Below are 20,801 nucleotides of genomic sequence, written 5' to 3' on the forward strand. Positions count from 1 at the left end.
CACCCATGGCTCTGTGTTCAAGCAATTTGATTGACTTGAACTACAAATAAGTTGTAGTGATTGACTCTTTTGTTCCCTGAAACTGTATAAATGAATCAATGACTAAAGGATCCATCTCCAGACCATTCCCAACCTCATGGCATCAGGTCCACCAACTACGCGCTAAGCCCACTGCCTGATTTACATTCATTTTTCTAAAGACGCTCAATCACAAAGCCTCTGCACTTCAACTATCTTAAAAAACAATCAAGCTGGTGCTCCCTATGGCATAGGTGCTCCCTATGGCAGGCCTGCCTGCAGCTTATCTTTCATGTATTACATGTGCAAGCCCACAACTCCAGGTTCTAGATCTTTGCAAGCCTGCTCATTCTGGTGTTGCTGAGAAATGACAGAGTGCAGGAAAAGAGAGGCTGAAGGGAGAGACTGCCATCAATGGTTTAAATGTGAACTTGCTAGGCCTCCAAGGCTAACTCTGTAGAGTTAAATTAGTAAGGTATGGTTGAGCATGCTGTGTGTAAATGGTTCATAATGCCCTACAGGCACTTTCAACAAAGAGATATCGGGGTTCCCAGTCTTCAGTTACCTTCCCATGTAGAGCAAAAGACACTTTGTGTGACAAAAAATGAGTGACCATAAAAAACTTCAGAATATTAAATTAAGATCTTGTCTCTCCTTTTTTGGAAGGGAGCCTTTAAGGTGGCACAGGTTCAAATTTCTGTACAAATCCAACAATCTTACAATATGTGATAAGAGAAACCCAAAAAATTTCACAGACGGACCTATGCTGGAAGCGCACAGAGGTACCTTGGCCAAGCGCAGCTGGCTATATCTCTCTCTCCTCCAGAGCAAGTGGTGGAGGTGTGGGCACCAACTGCCACAAAAGGGGTGGCCTGGGCTATTCCCACCCCAGTTGCTTCCCCTTTTGTTTGTCTTCCTTTCCTGTTTCTCTTCACAAACAGGGCAAGTCAGTTTCTGCTTCTGAACCTTCAGTGTGCTACATGAACTCAAAAAGTGAGGCCAAGCAATTGAGTAACCATGTTGGCAACACAGGTCCCACAGAGAGCTCTGGTATAGTGTCTGAACTCACATAGTTCCACCAAGGCAGCAGGTGGACTGAGTGAATTATTTGGCTTCTTTCTAGCTCTTCACTTTTTGGTTCGTGCAGTAATGCTATTTTGGGTAAAAAGGAAGGGGCTAAAGATAAAGCCAACATTTTTATAGTCTTTACATCCTGTCGGCCTAACAAGAGCATTGCCTGCAGCGGCTGATTCCTGGCTGCACCAGCGCCTTCTCAGGCTACAGGGATGTTTGCCTGGTGGGACACTAGCTGGTACCAGCCCCACTGTCAGACGGACCTGACACCGTCTGACTGAGGTTGTGTCTTGTCCCCAGGCTTCCAGCAAATGAGATGCCAACCCTGTTGACCTTCTGTGGGACCAGGTCTGAGGAATAACTCTAGGGGTTCTGCTCTGAGGAAAGAGGAATATTCTCCCCTCCATCCCGATCTCTCTCTGGATGCCTCTCATATCATCACCAGCTCCCAGGCATGTATACTCATCTGCCCTGAAGACTAAAATAGCTTGCTGGACATGCATATTTAAAAGGGTATATCACAGGAATATTTTACTACACTAGATTCATATTCCAGGCAGTATTCTAGAGGGCGAATTTATTTACATACCTTTCTAGGTACTGGACAGCAGTCCTCTTTTATCCTTCAGGGAAAAACCACATGCTGGAAATACTCATCAATTTTTTAAATCTAGTCCTAAATAGAATGAAGTTAAACTGTACCACATAATTTTAGAATATCAGACAGAAAATATGTTGCTGCAATACCTTAATTTCCTAATATTTCTTTCAAGTAATTAAAATGAGGTTAATATTACCCATGTACATGTCATCATGATTTCCTACACTTAGTGAAAATGAAATTGACAGAACCCAAATGTGATTTGTAGGGGTATCTCTAATCACTCATTGGAAGTAATTCCTGTCCCAACCTAATGCATGATAACAGAATCTCAACATTGAAAGGAATTTTTCTGCTAGATGGTTTTTTTTTATTATTATTTTATTTTTTAACTTTACAATATTATATTGGTTTTGCCATATATCAACATGAATCTGCCACAGGTATACACGTGTTCCCCATCCTGAACCCTCTTCCCTCCTCCCTCCCCATACCATCCCTCTGGGTCGTCCCAGTGCACCAGCCCCAACCATCCAATATCGTGCATCGAACCTGGACTGGTGACTCGTTTCATATATGATATTATACATGTTTCAATGCCATTCTCCCAAATCATCCCACCCTCTCCCTCTCCCACAGAGTCCAAAAGACTGTTCTATACATCAGTCTCTATTTTGCTGTCTCGTATACAGGGTTATTGTTACCATCTTTCTAAATTCCTTATATATGTGTTAGTATACTGTATTGGTGTTTTTCTTTCTGGCTTACTTCAACCTCCTGTGCCATACTTATTAGGGAAAAATCACTTAAAATCCAAACTGAACTCTGGGGCTTGTGCCTCTTGTAGATTTAGTAGATTTCAAATCACAGGGAAAATAAATTTGTACACTGATTCTAACTCATCCAGAGATTGAAAGAAAAGGTGAAAAAAATGAATATAATTTTAAATTTTCTACAAAGTCTCCTCAAATCTTAAGATTTCTCATTTGGAACTAGATAATTTCTGCAGAGTACAGGGTGGGGGAATTGAGTCTTAGGAATGGATGCCCTGAGGAGGGGTGCAGAAAAGGAGGAGGGGCACAGAAAAGGGGGAGGGATGGGTATGAAAAAAAGGGTGCTTGTTCTCAGGCCTCCAAACAAAGTCGGGGTGCACCCGGTGCCTTGTGTAAATGACACCTGGAAAGAGGGTCCGGAGCAGGAGCTCCTGAGTGACAAAGGGGCCAAACATTCCTCAGGATTCCTGCAGCAGGTACAGAATCCAGAAGTCAGAGAATGAAACAAAACCCAGGTTACTGCTTGCCTCCAGGATTCCCAGCATGGGAATCAGTGAGGACTATGCTGTACACAGGCCAGTTGTTTTTAATTTTCCCTTGATGGACTCTGGTTGACTACTCTAGGTCCATGCAAACTGGCAGTCAATCAGAGGGTCATTCTCAGGAGCAAGTAATGTCACAAACCCTCCTAACAATGCTAACAGCAACTTGGGAGTAAAGTTAACTCCTTCAACAGATGTGGGTAAGATCGATAATAACCCATTTGGTGCCCATAGCACATGATGCTTGAGCAACTTCCCCTCCATTTACTTTGAATTTTAAAAAACTAAGGGAACCCCCTTTTCTGCTTAGCACCCCAAGATCCAGGTTACAGAGAAGAAGAGCCTAACAGTTACTCACAGATAGAGGAGCACCAGGCTGATAGCCAGGAGAACCCAGGTTTCCACGGAAAAGCTTGGGATTAGCTCCATGGCCACTTTTCTTGGCGATTCCCTCCTCTGAGTTTCCTTTCAGCTGTATGTGATGTTCTCTGCCTGCCTCTCAGTGTGAAGCTTCTGTTCACTTCAGGTGGAGATTCAGTGCGGTTGGGAGATTTATGTGCTTAGAAAGGAGGTGGAGCTGGAGCTGCAGCCAACAGAAGGGCCACCTGGTCTCCACCTGCAGGAGCCCTCTCTGCCTTAGTAGTTGGCCGAGCATCACACACACTTCAGTTTGACCTCCCTTGAGTTCATATTCTGTAGGAAATCAATAAACAACTCAATGTTATCAGTAAGCCCAAAGGTTGTAGAAACTCAAATAAAGCCACTGGCTTTAATTTTCCTCTAAATTGCCCCATGTCTATTGTTGCCTGCAGTCCAAAATGTTTGAAATCCTTCAAACAAGATGGTGGTGGTGGTTTAGTTGCTAAGTCATGTCCCACTCTTTGTGACCCCATGGAAGCAGCCCAACAGGCTCCTCTGTCCATGGGATTTCCAGGCAAGAATACTGGAGTCAGGTGCCATCTCCTCCTCCACAGGGTCAAACAAGATAGCTGTGCTGATTGTTACTCATACAATTCTTTTTTCTGCCTAGAAATGCTCCTGTGTCCCTTGTAGGCTCTTAAACTTTTCCAAATAAAGCTTAGACAGAACATCTGTGTTAGAAATTTCCCAAACCAACCTCCTCCAACAGATATAACAATTTCCTCCTCTGGGGAACTGTCCCCTGCACACAATCCTACTATCTCCCACACCACAGTCAGTTTCCATACCTAGTTTCCTCAGTGGATCAAGAGCTTGGGCACATGCTGGATACTAGCCACAGTCATGTCCCAGGTACCTAGCAGACTGCTTTCTGCAGAGTGCGCATCCCAAATGGTAGATGGACTGAATTGGTAGAGGTAAGACCACTGGGCACCTGTGTGCCCTCTCCCTGTGGCTCTTTGGTGACCATGCCATCTTCCTGAATTGTTGACACACCAAGAGGGCCTGGCTGGGCCTTGGTCACTGTCTCTGTATTTTCAGGAGAATCCACCAGGATCCTGTTGACAAGAGGGCCCCAGAAGGAGAGGCAGAACGTGGAGGAGAGGGTGATGGCTGCACCAATGGTATCAATTCAGGCTCATTCCTGTCCCACCCTCAGAGCATTCTGCAAGTCAGATTCTAGATCAAAGAATGGTCCTCTCTCTCTAGAAAGGCTGCAATCCAAGATCAAAGGGTGTAAAGAGAGAGAAAAAAGCAGCCTGATGGCCAAGAGGACCCCAACGTGCTTAGCCACCAGTGATGTGGCATGTACCACAACAGGACTCCAAAAAGATCACATAAGGGGATGTTATCTCTAGGGTACATGGGGTGTTGATGGGTCAGAGCAGATGGGTTCCCACTTCTGGACACAAAGAGAATTTGGGGGCTTCCCCAGTGGCACTAGTGGTAAAAGAAAAAAAAAAAAACCCACTTGCCAATGTAGAATACCTAAGAGACACAGGTTCAATCCCTAGAATGGGAAGATCCCCTGGAGGTGGTAATGGCAACCGACTCCAGTATTCTTGCCTGGAGAAATCCATGCCAGAGGAACCTGGATGGCTACAGTCCACAGCATCACAAAGAGTTGGACACTACTGAGGGAATTTAGCATGCACAGACAGGGAATTTTTATTGGGTAACAAGGAGCTGATACTGAGGAGGCCTAGAGTAGCAGTTGGTATCACCTGCTGGTAGGCCAACCCTGTGCACTTTAATCACTTCAATCATATCTGCCTCTGTGACCCATGGGCTGTAGCCTTCCAGGCTCCTCTGTCCATGGGATTCTCCAGGCAAAGATACTGGAGTGGGTTGCCATGCCCTCCTCCAGGGAATTTTCCCAATGCAGGGATCAAACCAGCGTCTCTTATGTCTCCTGCAATGACAGACAAGTTCTTAACTACTAGGGCCACCTGGGAAGCCCAGGTCTCCCTCTACCCTCGCTGAATTCCTGATGGGAGCAGGATGAGGGCTGAGCATCAGGAAATTACACTGGCTCGTTATCAATACTTTAAACCATGTCCTATGTCTGTGAGACCTGAATAACCATGGATTACGTGAAAAACAAAACCTCAAAGGTTCTTAAAACTTAATAGAAACACAAGACATGTGTTTGTGCACTTCCTTCTCCCTTTATCCTTTCTCACTTTCACTCCTTTGCAGAAAGTGATACTCATCTCTTGCAATCTCTAGGGTGAGGTAGGGGGATGTTCTTTCTGACCCACACACATCTCACCGTGAAGAAACACACAGACATGTCCCTCACTCTGGCCTGAGAGTTCCTTGTCTGTCCCATACTGGCCAGAGTGGGTGGAAGTCTCATTAGTAAAATGCAGCAAGTCCGAACTATCTCTCCTGCACTCTTTTATTTCCTTGGGAGCTTCTCATGGAGCATGAAATTTCTACCATCAGAGTTTGTCATCTTAGGGTTCACTTCTTCCAGGAGGCCTCTGTTAAAATCCACATCCAATGAGAATTGAAATGTCTGAACACATTTATCTGTCCATTGCTTCAATCCAAGTGAGTTAATTCAGGCGCTGGTATTGTGCTGGACTGTGGGCTAGAAGCCATCCAGTCCCCTCCCTGGGGAGCAGCCTCCAGTGGAGGGAGTGAGACACACAACCAAGCTTAGTATGGGGCATACCTCTGGAATCCTTGGGGAAATGGAGCCCTAGAGAGAGGCAGCAAAGAAGAGAAATGAACGGAAGCTTGAGTACCAACAAAGGACAGACCTGGGGAGCTGGAAGAGAATCCTCAGGGAAAGTCAGAAAGTCCAAGGAATTTTGATACATTTCTGCCCCCTTTTGGTACCTTCCCTGGGTACTGTTGGGGCTTCCCTGGTGGCTCAACTGTAAACAATCTGCCTGCAATGTAGGAGACCCAGGCTCGATCCCTGGGCCAGGAAGGTCCCCCTGGAGAAGGGAATGGCTACCCACTCCAGCATTCCTGCCTGGAGAATCCCATGGCCAGAGGAGCCTGATGGACTACTACCATGGTGTTGCAAAGAGTGGGACATGATTGAATGATTAAGCACACGCACACATGGCATAGTTTTAAAGAGGGTCATGCTACAATCCTCCATTTACAGATAGAAAGTGAGCCTTAGTGACTGCAAGTGGCTTCCCAACAGCTATTGATCAAAACATGTTATAAATAATATGAAGAAAGATGGCAAGTCTTCTGCTCTGAAATGCCGATATTCAACATTTGCTGATTCATGATGAGAGTCACTGTGTGAAAGAGTGAGACCCAAGGCTGAAGCAGCACATTGGTCACAATTCTGGCTCTGTCTCCATGTCTACCCCTGCCCAGGGGCTCCCCCATGGGTCAGCAGAACCCGGACTTCATGTCACCTCAGCAGGAACAAGGACAGGTGCTTGTCATGAGGACCCACCTGTCTGTATTCTCCACTGAGAGGAACACAAAATACATCCCCATGAAGAGATTACAGTGTCATCTGATAACTACTGACAACTTAATTCACTCAGCTAAACCCACAGCCTTTCTTATTCTTCTTGAAAACAAAACCCTTGTGGAAACTACATACTTTTACCTTCCTCCAAAACATGCCAATATGATGGTTTTCTCACTAAGCCTTACATGCCATCACCTTCCCAATTCACCTCAGGGCCCGGTCCAGCTGGTTGGAATCTGTCTAGTGTCAATAATCTAGTCAAGTCCTGGGAAAAATGTGTAGCCAGAGCCACATCCTGCTGCTGCTGCTGCTGCTGCTGCTAAGTTGCTTCAGTCGTGTCCGACTCTGTGCGACCCCATAGACGGCAGCCCATCAGGCTCCCCCATCCCTGGGATTCTCCAGGCAAGAACACTGGAGTGGGTTGCTGCAGGGGTCCAGCTCCGGCTGATCCAGGGTATTTGAAGGAGAGATGGCTTAGGCAACCTATTTATTTATTTATTTATTTATTTATCAAAGATATAAAGAGTAATAGAATGAGGATAGCTCAGTCGGAAAATTCAGTGGAGAAAAGAAGCTGAGTAGCTTGGTTTACGTGGAAAATCAATATAACCTGTGACACCAGGTTAGCTCTGACCACGGAGGCCGCAGGCGCCCTCTCGAATAGCGGAAGGTGCCCCACTTAGACACCTTCTCAAGTGGGTCTTAGAAGCCCAGGCAAATATAAATGGTCGCAGAGGATATCCGCGCTCCAGATGGAGACTCAGCTGGAAGTTAAGGGGAAGAATGACATGCGGAGACCAAGCTTTGGTGAGCAAGGCCCATAGCTTTATTTTCAACAGGGGCTTTTATACCCTAAGTTACACATAGAGGATAATAGGGGATGCAAAGTCAGCAGTCTTTGATCCTTATCAAAAACCAGGGTTTCTTTCCTGCAAATTTATCGTATACAAATGGTTTAGGTGATTTACATCATCTTCTGGCCAGAAGGCTTATTAACATTTTATGACTCTTGACAAAGACTTATCAACAAAGACTTATTTTCTCTAAGAGTAATTATCTTAAGGTTTGGCACCATCTTCCAAAGATAAAATTGCATTCCTATAGGGCAGATGTGTAATGGGTTTACAACAAAGGAAAGAATTTATTACCTTAAGGGTCTAAAGTTACTAACACCAAGGCCACTACTTATTTTTTCTACATACCAATTATATTAATTAATACACATTCAAGGATACAATACAGGGGATGTGAAAACTTGGCAACAAGCATTGGCTCATCAATGAAATCTTTTACTAGTTTTATTCTGACAGTTTCTAACTCTCTGAGAGGCTCTAAGCTATTTGAATATCTTAAGCTTCCCGTGCCTCTGGAGGCTGGGAGACTGTAAACAATCGTATGCATAGCTGTAGGAGTCCGGGTAAACTTGTCAGGCGAGTTAGAGAGCCATCTGAGGGGTTTGGATTTAAACACTCCTAGTTGCCCAGGAACTTTATTAATTGGAGCTGTAAGTTAACTCTGACAGAGAGAGCGAGATGGTGGTGGGGGATAGCCCCCAGTAAAGTCAGAGGTGAGAGCACAAAGCAATAAAGTAGGCAGACTCTGGTTTTTTGGGGGTAGATGCTCGAGAATATCCGGGGGACTCCTGAGGCTCGATCCCGCCTTTGCGTATGCCGAGCCTCCTTCCTCATGACTTTTGTCACGAGTGGAATGCCTCACCGGCTCCCAGCAGGTTGCCATTTCCTTCTCCAGAGCCACATCCTAGCAAAGGCAAATGGCCTGCTCTGCAAGGGGAAATAACAAAAGGCATGATCTTTGTACCCTTCATTCCACACCCAGACACACCTGACTTGAAAAATCTCACATACAAAGACCGTGAAGGAAGACGTATGTGCCTGAAGAGCACCCCACACCTCATGTCTCTCATCTGGTCATTTGTGTACCAACAGCCTGGCATGGTCAAAGCTCTATTCCAAGTGCTTCATGTGCAGATGTGACTAAGATCCTGATATTACTCAGGTTGTGAAGATAGAGAGAAATAGTTATAGTACAGCCAAAGTAAACTAATTATACATGTTTTGAAAACACAGTGTTCTCATCAACGATACACGGCTTATCTTTTCAGACTGTAGCAATCAGTCAGAGATTGCAATCAAAGAACACGCATGGAATTGGGCATTAGGCTCAGATATCAGGAGAGGTGAGCAGGGTGTCAGGGACTCGGTGATGCAAGAGGCCCCGTCAGTCTGATATTCCTCTCCTTTTAGAGGTGACTCCTCTTCTGAGAAGCTTATCCACTGGCTGAGAGAATTGCTCACAGTATGGGGAGGCCATGTTGCTCTGGAATGACGTGTGTGTTAGATTTCAATTTCACTGATCACGGGTCTGTGACCAGAGCACTGCCCCAACACAGAGACAAGGTGAGGGCCCCTAGCAAGCCAGTCAGTAGGGGCTGGGGTGAGGTACGGGGATGTTCTTTCTGACCCATACACATCCCATCATGAAGAAACACACACACATGTGCCCTTAAGCAGGTGCACTTCCATGGACTTCACAGCAAAGGGATGAGAAGGACCTCATGGCTGCTCACTTTTGACTCCATTCCTGAGTTTCTCTTTCTTGATAAATGAATCACTAACATCTCTACTGCACAGTACACCTTAGAAAGTTCTTTCAGGAAGAGAAAAGTGAAGTCACTCTGTTGTGTTTGACTCTTTGAGACCTCATGGACTGTAGCCTGCCAGGCTCCTCCATCCATGGGATTTTCCAGGCAAGAATACTGGAGTGGGTGCCATGTCCTTCTCCAGGGGATCCTCCCAAACCAGGAATTGAACCCTGGTCTCCCATACTGCAAACAGACTCTTTATGGTCTGAGCCACCAGGGAAGCCAAGAAAGTTCTTTCATGTCTCTCTGAACTGATTTCCCTAAAACTCTGAGATAAGCAGTGCTGGGGTTGTTTGATTCCCACTTTACAAATGTAAAAACAGAAGCTCAGGGTGGGGAAGAATCTTGCCCAAACATTAAACCAAGAATGCAGGGCATGGAGCTAGATTTCATAATTCTAAATTGTGCCAGAGACATGCTTGCCTGGATTCCAAAAGGCCTCCTGAAATAACCTGGCAGGTTGTGTCAACCTCTTATGGGATAAATATCTCCTTCCACACTATCCATCATGCTACTATTCTTGTAGTAAGTGCTAAAGCTGTTAGTGGCCACAAAAAATAGAGCACCAGACTAAATTTTATGTATTCATGAATTCATGGTGTCAGCAGATAAAGGATGCTGCAAATAGTTCTGACATGTCACAATCAGAATCATTTGGGTTTCCAAGAAAGTAGGAAGTAAACAATGAATGAAACCAAGGAGTGAAAGAGGAATCAGAGGAGGGGGACAAGTTTCAGAAGACCACAATGAGGGAATTAATGATACAGGAGGTGTAAAATTAGGGAATAGATGAGCATCACAGATTAGCTGCAAAGGAGGAGCAAAGTGTTGGCTGTCTCTCCTAATCAGTGCAGCAACCTGCTAAGGAGTTTTATCCAACCCTAGACTGGCCTCACCCAGGAAATTCCCTACTCTGCCACCGGACAGAGCCTGGTAAAACACGAGTCATGCATCATTCCTCTGTTGCTCAAATCTCTCCAACAACTTCCATCATCCGCAGAATTAAACCCAAATGCCATGGGACAGCAATTCAAGACCCATGTTGGACATGTAGGTTACTTTCATTTCTTGGTTATTATAAACATTGCTGCATTGAGCATAGGGGCCTATATTCAAAGTAGCCCTTGCTTGAGATAAACGGCCAGAGGTAGAACTGCTGGGTTTTATGGTAGCTCTCTTTCGGGTTTTTGAGGAATCTCCATGCTGTCTTCTGCTGTGGCTGCACCAAGTTACATTCCCAGCAGTAGTGCAAGAAAGTTCCCCTTTCTCCACATCATCACCCACATTTGTTGTTTCTTGTCTCCTTGATAATTTGTCACTTGGATGGGTGTGAGGTGGTATCTCATTAAGGGTTTGACTTGCATTTCTTGATGATGAGTGACTCTGAACATATTTTCATGTGCCTGTTGCAATCTGTATGCCATCTTTAAAATGTCTATTCAGGTTTTCTGCCCACTTTTTAATCAAGTGTTTGGTTTTTAAACATTGACCTGGGGCATTATGCTAAGTGAAATAAGTCCAATTGAAAAAAAATTACTGTATAATGTCATTTATTTATTGTTTCAGAAGACCACAAGGAAGGGAATTAATTAACTAATTAAGCCGCTCAGTCATGTCCGATGCTTTGCAACCCCAGGGACTGTGTCACGCCAGGCTCCCCTGTCCTTCACCATCTCCTGGAGCTTGTCAAACTCATATCCACTGAGTCAGTGATGCCGTACAACCATCTTGTCCTCTGTCATCCCCATCTCCTCCTCTGTCATCCCCATCTCCTCCTGTCTACAGTCTTTCTCAGCATCAGGGTCTTATCTAATGAGTCGGCTCATTGAATCAGGTGGACAAACTATTGGAGCTTCAGCTTCAGCATCAATCCTTCTAATGAATATTCACAAACCAAATATATAAAGAGAATTAGAGGTACAAACTTCCAGATCGAAAATACATAAGTCACTGGGATGTAATGTTCACATAGGGAATATAGACAATAATACAGTCACAAATGTACATGGGGACAGATGCTTGCTGGTCTTACTGAGGTGATGAAATTGTAATGTATTACAATATGGAATCACTGTGTTGTATACCTGAAACTAATATAACATATATGGAAGTTTGTACCTCTTAATTCCCTTCACCTATTTTCTTTGTCCCTATTTTCTTTGGCAACCACCTATTTGTTTTCTGTATGCCTGAAACAAACACAACATTATATGTTAATAGACAGGGAAACAATGGAAATAGTGACAGACTTTATTTTCTTGGGCTCCAAAATCACTGTCGATGGTGACTGCAGATATGAAATTAAAAGATGCTTGCTCCTTGGAAGAAGAGCTATGATAAACCTAGACAGTGTATTAAAAAGCATAGACATTACTTTGCCAACAAAGGTCCATATAATCAAAGCTATGGTTTTTCCAGTAATCATGTATGACTGTGAGAGTTGGACCATGAAGAAGGCTGAGCACCAAAGAATTGATCCTTTTCAACTGTGGTGCTAGAGAAGACTCCTGAGAGTCCCTTGGACTGTAAGGAGATCAAACCAGTCAATAATAAAGGAAATCAACCCTCAATATTCATTGGAAGGACTGACACTGAAATTGAAGCCCCAATACTTTGGCCACCTGATAAGAAGAGTTGACTCATTAGAAAATACCCTAATGCTGGGAAAGATTGAAGGCAGTGGGAGAAGGGAGTGACAGAGGATGAGATGTTTCAATGGCATCACCAACTAAATGGACATGAGTTTGAGCAAGCTCCGGGAGTTCATGATGAACAGGGAAGTCTGGCGTTCAGCAGTTCATGAGGTTGTAAAGAGTCAAATGTGACTGAGCGACTGAACAATGTTAATTAGAACTCAATTTCTTAAAATAATTTAAAAATAAATTAATAAATAAAAGGTGAAAAAAGACCCGTGTGCTTCTGGCCACAGCTGACTTCTACAGTCTTGTCTCAGTCCACATCCAGTGTAAACATGATGTTTTAAGAAAATGGTATGATGTGCCATACCCAAGCTCCTCAGACAACTGGGATTTTTTGAGTCTGCACAACTGTTCTTCCATCTGGAATGGATCCAATCTATTTTCCATCTGGTTAATTCCTGGACTCCCTCTGGGAGTTAGCCAGGGTGCCATCTTCCCCACTGACCCTTGTCCTTAACACATAGGTGGTGGGGAGGGTACCACTTCTACATGATCCCAGTTCTCATGTAGAAACTTAGTGACTCTCAGACCATGACATTCATTATAATTCAAGTGCAGGGGGACTGTTAAAAACTACATATGCCTGGGCCCACCTGAATACCTGAAATTGACAGGTTGAAGTAAAACTCAAGAAAAATCTTATCTATTAATTCAATTGTTGCTAAGAATTGTAAAAAAAAAACACATTAGTTGAAACATTAAAAGCAATAGGCTGGCTCCTAGGGAAACATAATTGACCAACACCAGCCAAACAGAAATATAAAGTTAAATAGTCCCAAAACGCCTTTAAAAATAAGGGGAAGTTACCTTCCCACAAAGAAAAATCACATCCGGATAGTTTTACGGTAACCTTCAAGGAACACATATATCTTGGCCTGCTTTCCCAAGAAAGGAGAGCCTGAAATGCAGGCTTCCATGCTACTATCTCCTGGGGAATTTGATCCAGGGGAGGAAGAATGAAGGAAAACAGGAACAAAGCAATGAAGGAGAATCAATACCAGATTCATTAACAAACCTGGTCAACACTTTGTGTCAAAAGTAACCAAATCTTTGCTCAACTGACCATCTTCTGCGAGGCTATACAACCACTCAGAAGATGCAGCCCATCCAAGGAAAGGAAGGGGGAAGAGGGTACTCACTGGTTTCCCTCTCCCTTTGGGAAAATGTTCCTCCCACAGAAAAGTAATTCTCTAAAACTTCTGTATTACAGAAGAATTGCTAGTCTGAGAGGCACAGTCAGGCTTCACTGCACGAATTCAGTTGGAATCCGGGCGAAGATGGTCCCTGTAGTGTGGCGGGAACAGAGACCATGGCAGGTACACTAGTTGTCTATGCTGTCCAGCAGATTATCCCCAAATACAGCCCCTTGAAACAAGCATTGACTGTGTCACACTCCTTGGGCTGGGAGTCCACGTGTGGCTTACCTGGGAGCCTCTGGCTCAAGCTCTCTCCTGCTGTCAGGCTGGGCTGCCTCTCATCCAAAGTCTCACTGGGGAAGGACCCCCTTTCAGGTCCTCCAGGTGGTCTGGCAGGATTCAGATCCTCACAAGCTCGAGGATTCAGTTCCTCACTGGCTGTGGCCCAGAAGCCCCTCAGATCTCTGCCACCAGGGTCTCTCCACAGAACAGCTCACAACATGGCAGTCGCTTCCCCCAGAGTGAGGGAGTGAGAGGGGGCACCCAATTAATATTCTACTCATTAGAAGCAAGTCACCTATCCCAGCCTCACCAGTGGCAGGGGGTTAAATGGGGCATAAGTGCTAGCAGGCAGAGCCATTGGCGGCCAACTGAGAGGATGCTATCTCAGAGGTGAAGCTAAGATTCTGAGTTGTCACATAAAATTAATTCAATCATGCCTAGCTCACTCTATGAGGACAGTATGAACTTGATCCAAATAGGATAAAAATGGGACAAGAAAGAAAGACTCCATTTCACTCTCACTTATGAGACAGTCTCATTCACTCACCTGAGCAAAATAAAGCCAGTCAAATCCAGCAACAATGATACACCATATCCAAGTTGGATTTTACCCTGGAACTCAAGGGTGGTTAACAGAGAATTAATATAAATATTAGTTATCAGGTTAATTAATTAAAAGAAAAAAGTATTAGCATCCCAATAGCTTCAGAAAATGCATTTGTTAATATTCAATATATCATTTATGATAGAAGAAGAATGTAAACTACTAATAGCAAGGAATTTCCTTAATGTGATAAAAGGATCTACCAAAATCACCTAACCAAATATAATTCATAGTATAAAAGCATTGTCTGCTTATGCTATTTTACCACATGCACATACAGCCTTTTCAAAAGTTGTAACACTCTTTAAGTATGTAAACTCCCATCAATTAATTTTATGCTGGAAACAAAAAGAATGTCATTACTTGTTTTTGTCAGAAACCCAGCTTGTGGATCCCAGGTGAAGAATTGAAAACATCACTGAATAAATTAAATATCTTTGACCATTTGAGGCTGTTTGAACTGACCAACATGGGTTCATTCAGTGGGTTCATTCAACTGAGATCAACTAGGTTCAAATGCTGAGTTCTTCACCTTTAGTTACAACATCAGCTCCTGTGATAATCAGATGGAAAAAATAAACCAAATCCCCAGAAAATAAACAAATCCTCATTACTGCATGCACTTCCAAGAGATTTCTAAGTAGATATGTCACCATGTGCCTGCCAAGTCAAGTGACTTCTTCCAGGGGCCTGGCCCAGCCAATTCAAGCCCTGGACTCCAACACAAGATATCCTATTCTGATTGGGCACACAGTTATCTGCATGGTCATATGCCCTGTGGGTCAGTCTGAACTGGTCTTTGCTGTGTCTGGAGCTATGATGCATCGTGGGGACAAAGTGTGAACAAGACTGTCACAAAGGGCACTTACCTAAGTGGGGTGTTCCATGCATGCAGACACCTCCAAAGGCATCGGGAGAATGGAAAAGGTGGAGAGGAGTGGGATCCAGAGCCTCTGTAGGGATGGGTGGGCTTCCCAGAGGAGGTGACATTGCTTGAAGTACAAGGGACAGAGCAAAATTTGCCTAAGGAGAGAAGGAGAGAGGGCATTCTAGGCTGTGAGAATGGTTCATCTTATCATTATCATTGCTGAGTATGTTTATTTTTTGGTTGCAAAACACAGTGTCTAAATCAACCAAATTTTATTACTGCTAATAATGAAGTGATCAGATCACAGGCCAAGTTAGGGATCCTGTAATTCTAGGATCAAGGTTCCACCCTGGACAGCTCAGCAGGAAGCTGAAGGATGTGCAGGACATCTGGGAAAAAAAGCCCCATGGCTTTGTGGTATTACAGTGACCTGTCTTGAATTTGTTAGGGTACAGTCCTGAGATTAAAAACATTTACTGAGGTCACACTGACACAGCATAACATCAACCATTCAGGGCCATTTAGCACATTCACAGGGTCGTGCCACCACCTCCTCTAGTTCCAGCACACTCCCATTCCACCAGAGTGCACTCCTGAGTCCATAAGCCCTCCTCCCCACTCTGTCCTCTCCCAGCCCCTGGCCACCACTCATGTACATCTGACTTCATGGATTTGCCTCTTCCAAATGCTTCATATAAATGGAATCATGTAACGTGTGGTCTCTTGTGTGTGAATTCTTTCATTTATGCATTTTTAAAGTTAATCTCTCTTGTACCATGTATTAGTATTTCACATCTTTGATGACTGAAGAAACGACTATTCTATGGATACATCATGATCTGTTTATCCATTCAACCATGGCTTGTCTTATTTCTACCTTTTAGCTATTGTGAATACTGGTGTTATGAACATGCAGGTGTATGTCTTTGCTTGACAAATTGTGTTCAGTTCTCTTAGGCATCTACCCAGGGGTGCAATTACTTGTAATTCTATGCTCAATGACCTGAAGAGCTGCCAAACTGTTCCTCTATATCCTCTTTTGTTTTACTTTATTAAAAAATAACCATCCCAGTGGTTGTGATGTAGTAACATTTCTGGGATTTTGACTTTGTGCTACCACTGTTAGTTAATAATCTGTGAGAATTTGCCAGAAGCAGAGAGGGCAAGCAAAGTGTATGGTTGGGAACCTGGTCCACCAGGTCCTGGAGGCTTCTCTGGGCTCCAGGATACCTATTCTCTCCAGTGTGTACACAGCTGCCTAGAAGGCATCCATAGTATGTGACTGATGTGCAGGCCCTAGGTGGATTATTTAAACCTGCTCAGCCTCAGTTGCCTGATATGTAGAATGAGGGTTAATTATGTCTTTCCAATTTGGAAGAAATGGACAAATTCTTGGAAAAGTATAACTTTCCAAAACTGAACCAGGAAGAAATAGAAAAATTTAACAGATCAATCACAAGCATGGAAATCAAAACTGTAATCAGAAATCTTCCAACAAACAAAAGCCCAGGACCAGATGGCTTCACAGCTGAATTCTACAAGAAATTTAGAGAAGAGCTAACACCTATCCTCAGAGAAGGCAATGGCACCCCACTCCAGTACTCTTGCCTGGAAAATCCCATGGACGGAGGAGCCTGGTAGGCTGCAGTCCATGGGGCTGCGAAGAGTTGGACACGACTGAGCGACTTCACTTTCACTTTTCACTTTCATGCATTAGAGAAGGAAATGGCAACCCACTCCAGTGTTCTTGCCTGGAGAATCCCAGGGATGGGGGAGCCTGGTGGGCTGCCGTCTATGGGGTCGCACAGAGTTGGACACGACTGAAGTGACTTAGCAGCAGCAGCAACACCTATCCTACTCAAACTCTTCAGAAAGTTAGAGAGGAAGGTAAACTTCCAAACTCATTCTGTGAGGCCACCATCAACCTAATACCAAAACCATACAAAGATGCCACAAAAAAAGAAAACTACAGGCCAATATCACTGATGAACATAGATGCAAAAATCCTTAACAAAATTCTAGCAAACAGAATCCAACAACATATTTAAAAGATCATACATCATGACCAAGTAGGCTTTATCCCAGGGATGCAGGTATTCTTCAACATTTGCAAATCAATCAATGTGATACACCACATTAACAAATTAAAAGATAAAAACCATATGATTTTCTCAATAGATGCAGAGAAAGCCTTTGACAAAATTCAACATCCACTTATGATAAAAAAAAAAACAACCCTCCAGAAAGCAGGCAAAGAAGGAACATACCTCAACATAATAAAAGCCATATATGATAAACCAACAGCAAACATTATCCTCAATGGTGAAAAATTGAAAGCATTTCCCCTAAAATCAGGAACAAGACAAAGGTGCCCATTCTCACCACTACTATTCAACATAGTTTTGGAAGTTTTGGCCACAGCAATCAGAAAAGAAAAAGAAATAAAAGGAACCCAGATTGGAAAAGAGGAAGTAGAACTCTCACTATTTGCAGATGACATGATCCCCTACATAGAAAACCCTAAAGACTCCACCAGAAAATTACTAGAGCTAGTCAATGAATATAGTAAAGTTGCAGGATATAAAATTAACACAGAGAAATACCTTGCATACACTAACAATGAGAGAACAGAAAGAGAAATTAAGGAAACAATTTCATTAACCATTGCAACAAAAAGAATAAAATACTTAGGAATAAATCTACCAAAATAAACAAAAGATATATATAGAAAACTATAAAACACTGATGAAAGAAATCAAAGATGACACAAATAGATGGATAAATATACCATGTTCATGGATCAAAAGAATTAATATAGTGAAAAACCCAAAGCAATCTATAGATTCAAGGCAATCCCTATCAAGCTACCAACAGTATTTTTCAGAGAACTAGAATAAATAATTTCACAATTTGTATGGAAATTCAGAAAATCTCAAATAGACAAAGCAATCTTGAGAAAGAAGAATGGAACTGGAGGAATCAACCTGCCTGACTTCAGACTATACTACAAAGCTACAGTCATCAAGAGAGTATGGTACTGGTGCAAAGACAGAAAAATAGATCAATGGAACAAAATAGAAAGCCCAGAGATAAATCCACACACCTATGGACACCTTATCTTTCGAAAGGAGGCAAGAATATACAAGGGAGGAAAGACAATCTCTTTAACAAGTGGTGCTGGGAAAACTGGTCAACACTTGTAAAAGAATGAAACTAGAACATTTTCTAACACCATACACAAAAATAAACTCAAAATGGATTAAAGATCTAAAAGTAAGACCAGAAACTATAAAACTCCTAGAGGAAAACATAGGCAAAACACTCTCTGACATAAATCACAGCAGGATCCTCTATGACCCACCTCCCAGAGTAATGGTAATAAAAGGAAAAACAAACAAATGGGACGTACTTAAACTTAAAAGCTTTTGGACAATAAAGGAAGCTATAGGCAAGGTGAAAGATAGCCTACAGAATGGGAGGAAATAATGGCAAATGAAGCAACTGACAAAGAATTAATCTCAAAAATATACAAGCAGCTCCTGCAGCTCAATTCCAGAAAAATAAATGATCCAATCAAAAAATGGGTCAAAGACCTAAACAGACATTTCTCCAAAGAAGACATACAGATGGCTAACAAACACATGAACAGATACTCAACATCACTCATTATTAGAGAAATGCAAATCAAAACCACAATGAGGTACCTATTCATGCTAGTCAGAGTGTCTGCTATCACAAAGTCTACAAACAGTAAGTGCTGGAGAGGATGCAAAGAAAAGGGAACCCTCTTATACTGTTGGTGGGAATGCAAACTAGTACAGCCACTATGGAGAACAGTGTGGAGATTCCTTTAAAAACTGGAATAGAACTGCCATATGACCCAGCAATCCCACTGCTGGGCATAGACACCAAGGGAACCAGAATTGAAAGAGACACGTGTACCCCAATGTTCATCGCAGCACTGCTTACAATAGCCAGGACATGGAAACAACCTAGATGCCCATCAGCAGACGAATGGATAAAGAAAGCTGTGGTACATATACAGAATGGAATATTACTCAGCTATTAAAAAGAATGTATTTGAATCAGTTCTAATGAGGTAGATGAAACTGGAGCCTATTATACAGAGTGAAGTAAGCCAGAAAGAAAAACACCAATACAGTATACTAATGCATATATATGGAATTTAGAAAGATGGTAACAATAACCCTGTGTACGAGACAGCAAAAGAGACACTGATGTATAGACAGTCTTATGGACTCTGTGGGAGAGGGAGAGGGTGGGAAGATTTGGGAGAATGGCATTGAAACATGTAAAATATCATGTATGAAACGAGTTGCCAGTCCAGGTTCGATGCACGATACTGGATGCTTGGGGCTAGTGCACTGGGATGACCCAGAGGGATGGTATGGGGAGGGAGGAGGGAGGAGGGTTCAGGATGGGGAACACATGTATACCTGTGGTGGATTCATTTTGATATTTGGCAAAACTAATACAATTATGTAAAGTTTAAAAATAAAATAAAATTAAAAAAAAATAAAAAGAATGTATTTGAATCAGTTCTAATGAGGTGGATGAAACTGGAGCCTATTATACAGAGTGAAATAAGTCAGAAAGGAAAAACACCAATACAGTATATTAACACATATATACGGAATTTAGAAAGATGGTAATGATGACCCTATATGCAAGATAGCAAAAGAGTGACAGATGTAAAGAACAGACTGTTGGACTCTGGGAGAAGGCAGGGTAGGATGATTTGAGAGAATAGCATTGAAACATGTATATTATCATATGAGAAATAGATCACCAGTCCAGGTTTGATGCATGAGGCAGGGTGCTCAGGGCTGGTGCACTGGGATGACCCTGAGGGATGGGATGGGGAGGCAGGTGGGAGGAGGGTTCAGGATGGGGAACACATGTACACCCATGGCTGATTCATGTCAATGTATGGCAAAAACCACTACAATATTGTAAAGTAATTAGCCTCCAATTAAAATAAATAAATTAAAAAATAATAATTATGTCTTTCCCTTCCTATAGGAGCCTGGATCAGACCAGACCCTGATCCATGACCTGAGGCTCTTGGGTCCTGAACCTGCGATCAGAGTCCTGGTGTCACTGGGGAAAGAAAACATGTGACCTTGCCCATCACACACCTGACCCTCAGGAAACTCTCTAGAAATGTTCACTCACGTGAGCTCATATGAGTTCAAGTAGTCGCCAAAAAGGGCAAGTATAATAGAAAAACCATAAGTTATGGACTGTGTTGTTTGTTACCAAGAGGAGGCATGAGTTCAAGTTGTCATTGAAAAATAAATAAAAGGCTGGGAGTTTGCTAACTTTGAATCTTTACCTTTTTCCTTCTAATTATGTTTAAATGTCTCCTTTTCCACTTATTATGTGAGGAGCCACTGAGTTTAAATGTTCAAGACATTATTTCATGGATTCTAATTGGGGCAGGGGTCTTTCCAGCTGTATGAGCTTGGGGCCCTGAGTAGGACTCCAGCTGCAGATTCCCCAATCACCATACAGGCACACGTTATCTATCTATATCTGTCATCTATCTCTCTATATCAGCTATCTATCTGTAGTGTATCATCCAACTAACTAGCTGTCATCTGTCTACAAAGAAAAGCAAGGATGTTCACAGATACATGCAGTTCCAATC

General features: G+C 43.0%; 1 protein-coding gene and 1 long non-coding RNA gene across 2 annotated transcripts in view; one reads left to right on the plus strand and one right to left on the minus strand.

Annotated features, from left to right (window-relative positions):
* LOC133238935 (cytochrome P450 3A24-like) overlaps positions 1-3,601 on the minus strand; it is a 42,768-nt gene extending 39,167 nt beyond the window's left edge. Inside the window, exon 1 of the mRNA XM_061402598.1 lies at positions 3,367-3,601. Within this exon, the coding sequence (XP_061258582.1) occupies positions 3,367-3,437 (71 nt within the window). The 5' untranslated portion in view covers positions 3,438-3,601. The remainder of the gene's footprint in view (positions 1-3,366) is intronic.
* On the plus strand, positions 244-20,472 carry LOC133238948 (uncharacterized). Its single transcript, XR_009733693.1, has 3 exons — positions 244-493; positions 1,393-1,605; positions 20,174-20,472. It is a non-coding gene; the product is annotated as an uncharacterized LOC133238948 (long non-coding RNA).
* Positions 20,473-20,801: the final 329 nt, after the last annotated feature.

The sequence above is a fragment of the Bos javanicus genome, chromosome 25, assembly GCF_032452875.1.
Source record: "Bos javanicus breed banteng chromosome 25, ARS-OSU_banteng_1.0, whole genome shotgun sequence".
Taxonomy (NCBI): domain Eukaryota; kingdom Metazoa; phylum Chordata; class Mammalia; order Artiodactyla; family Bovidae; genus Bos; species Bos javanicus.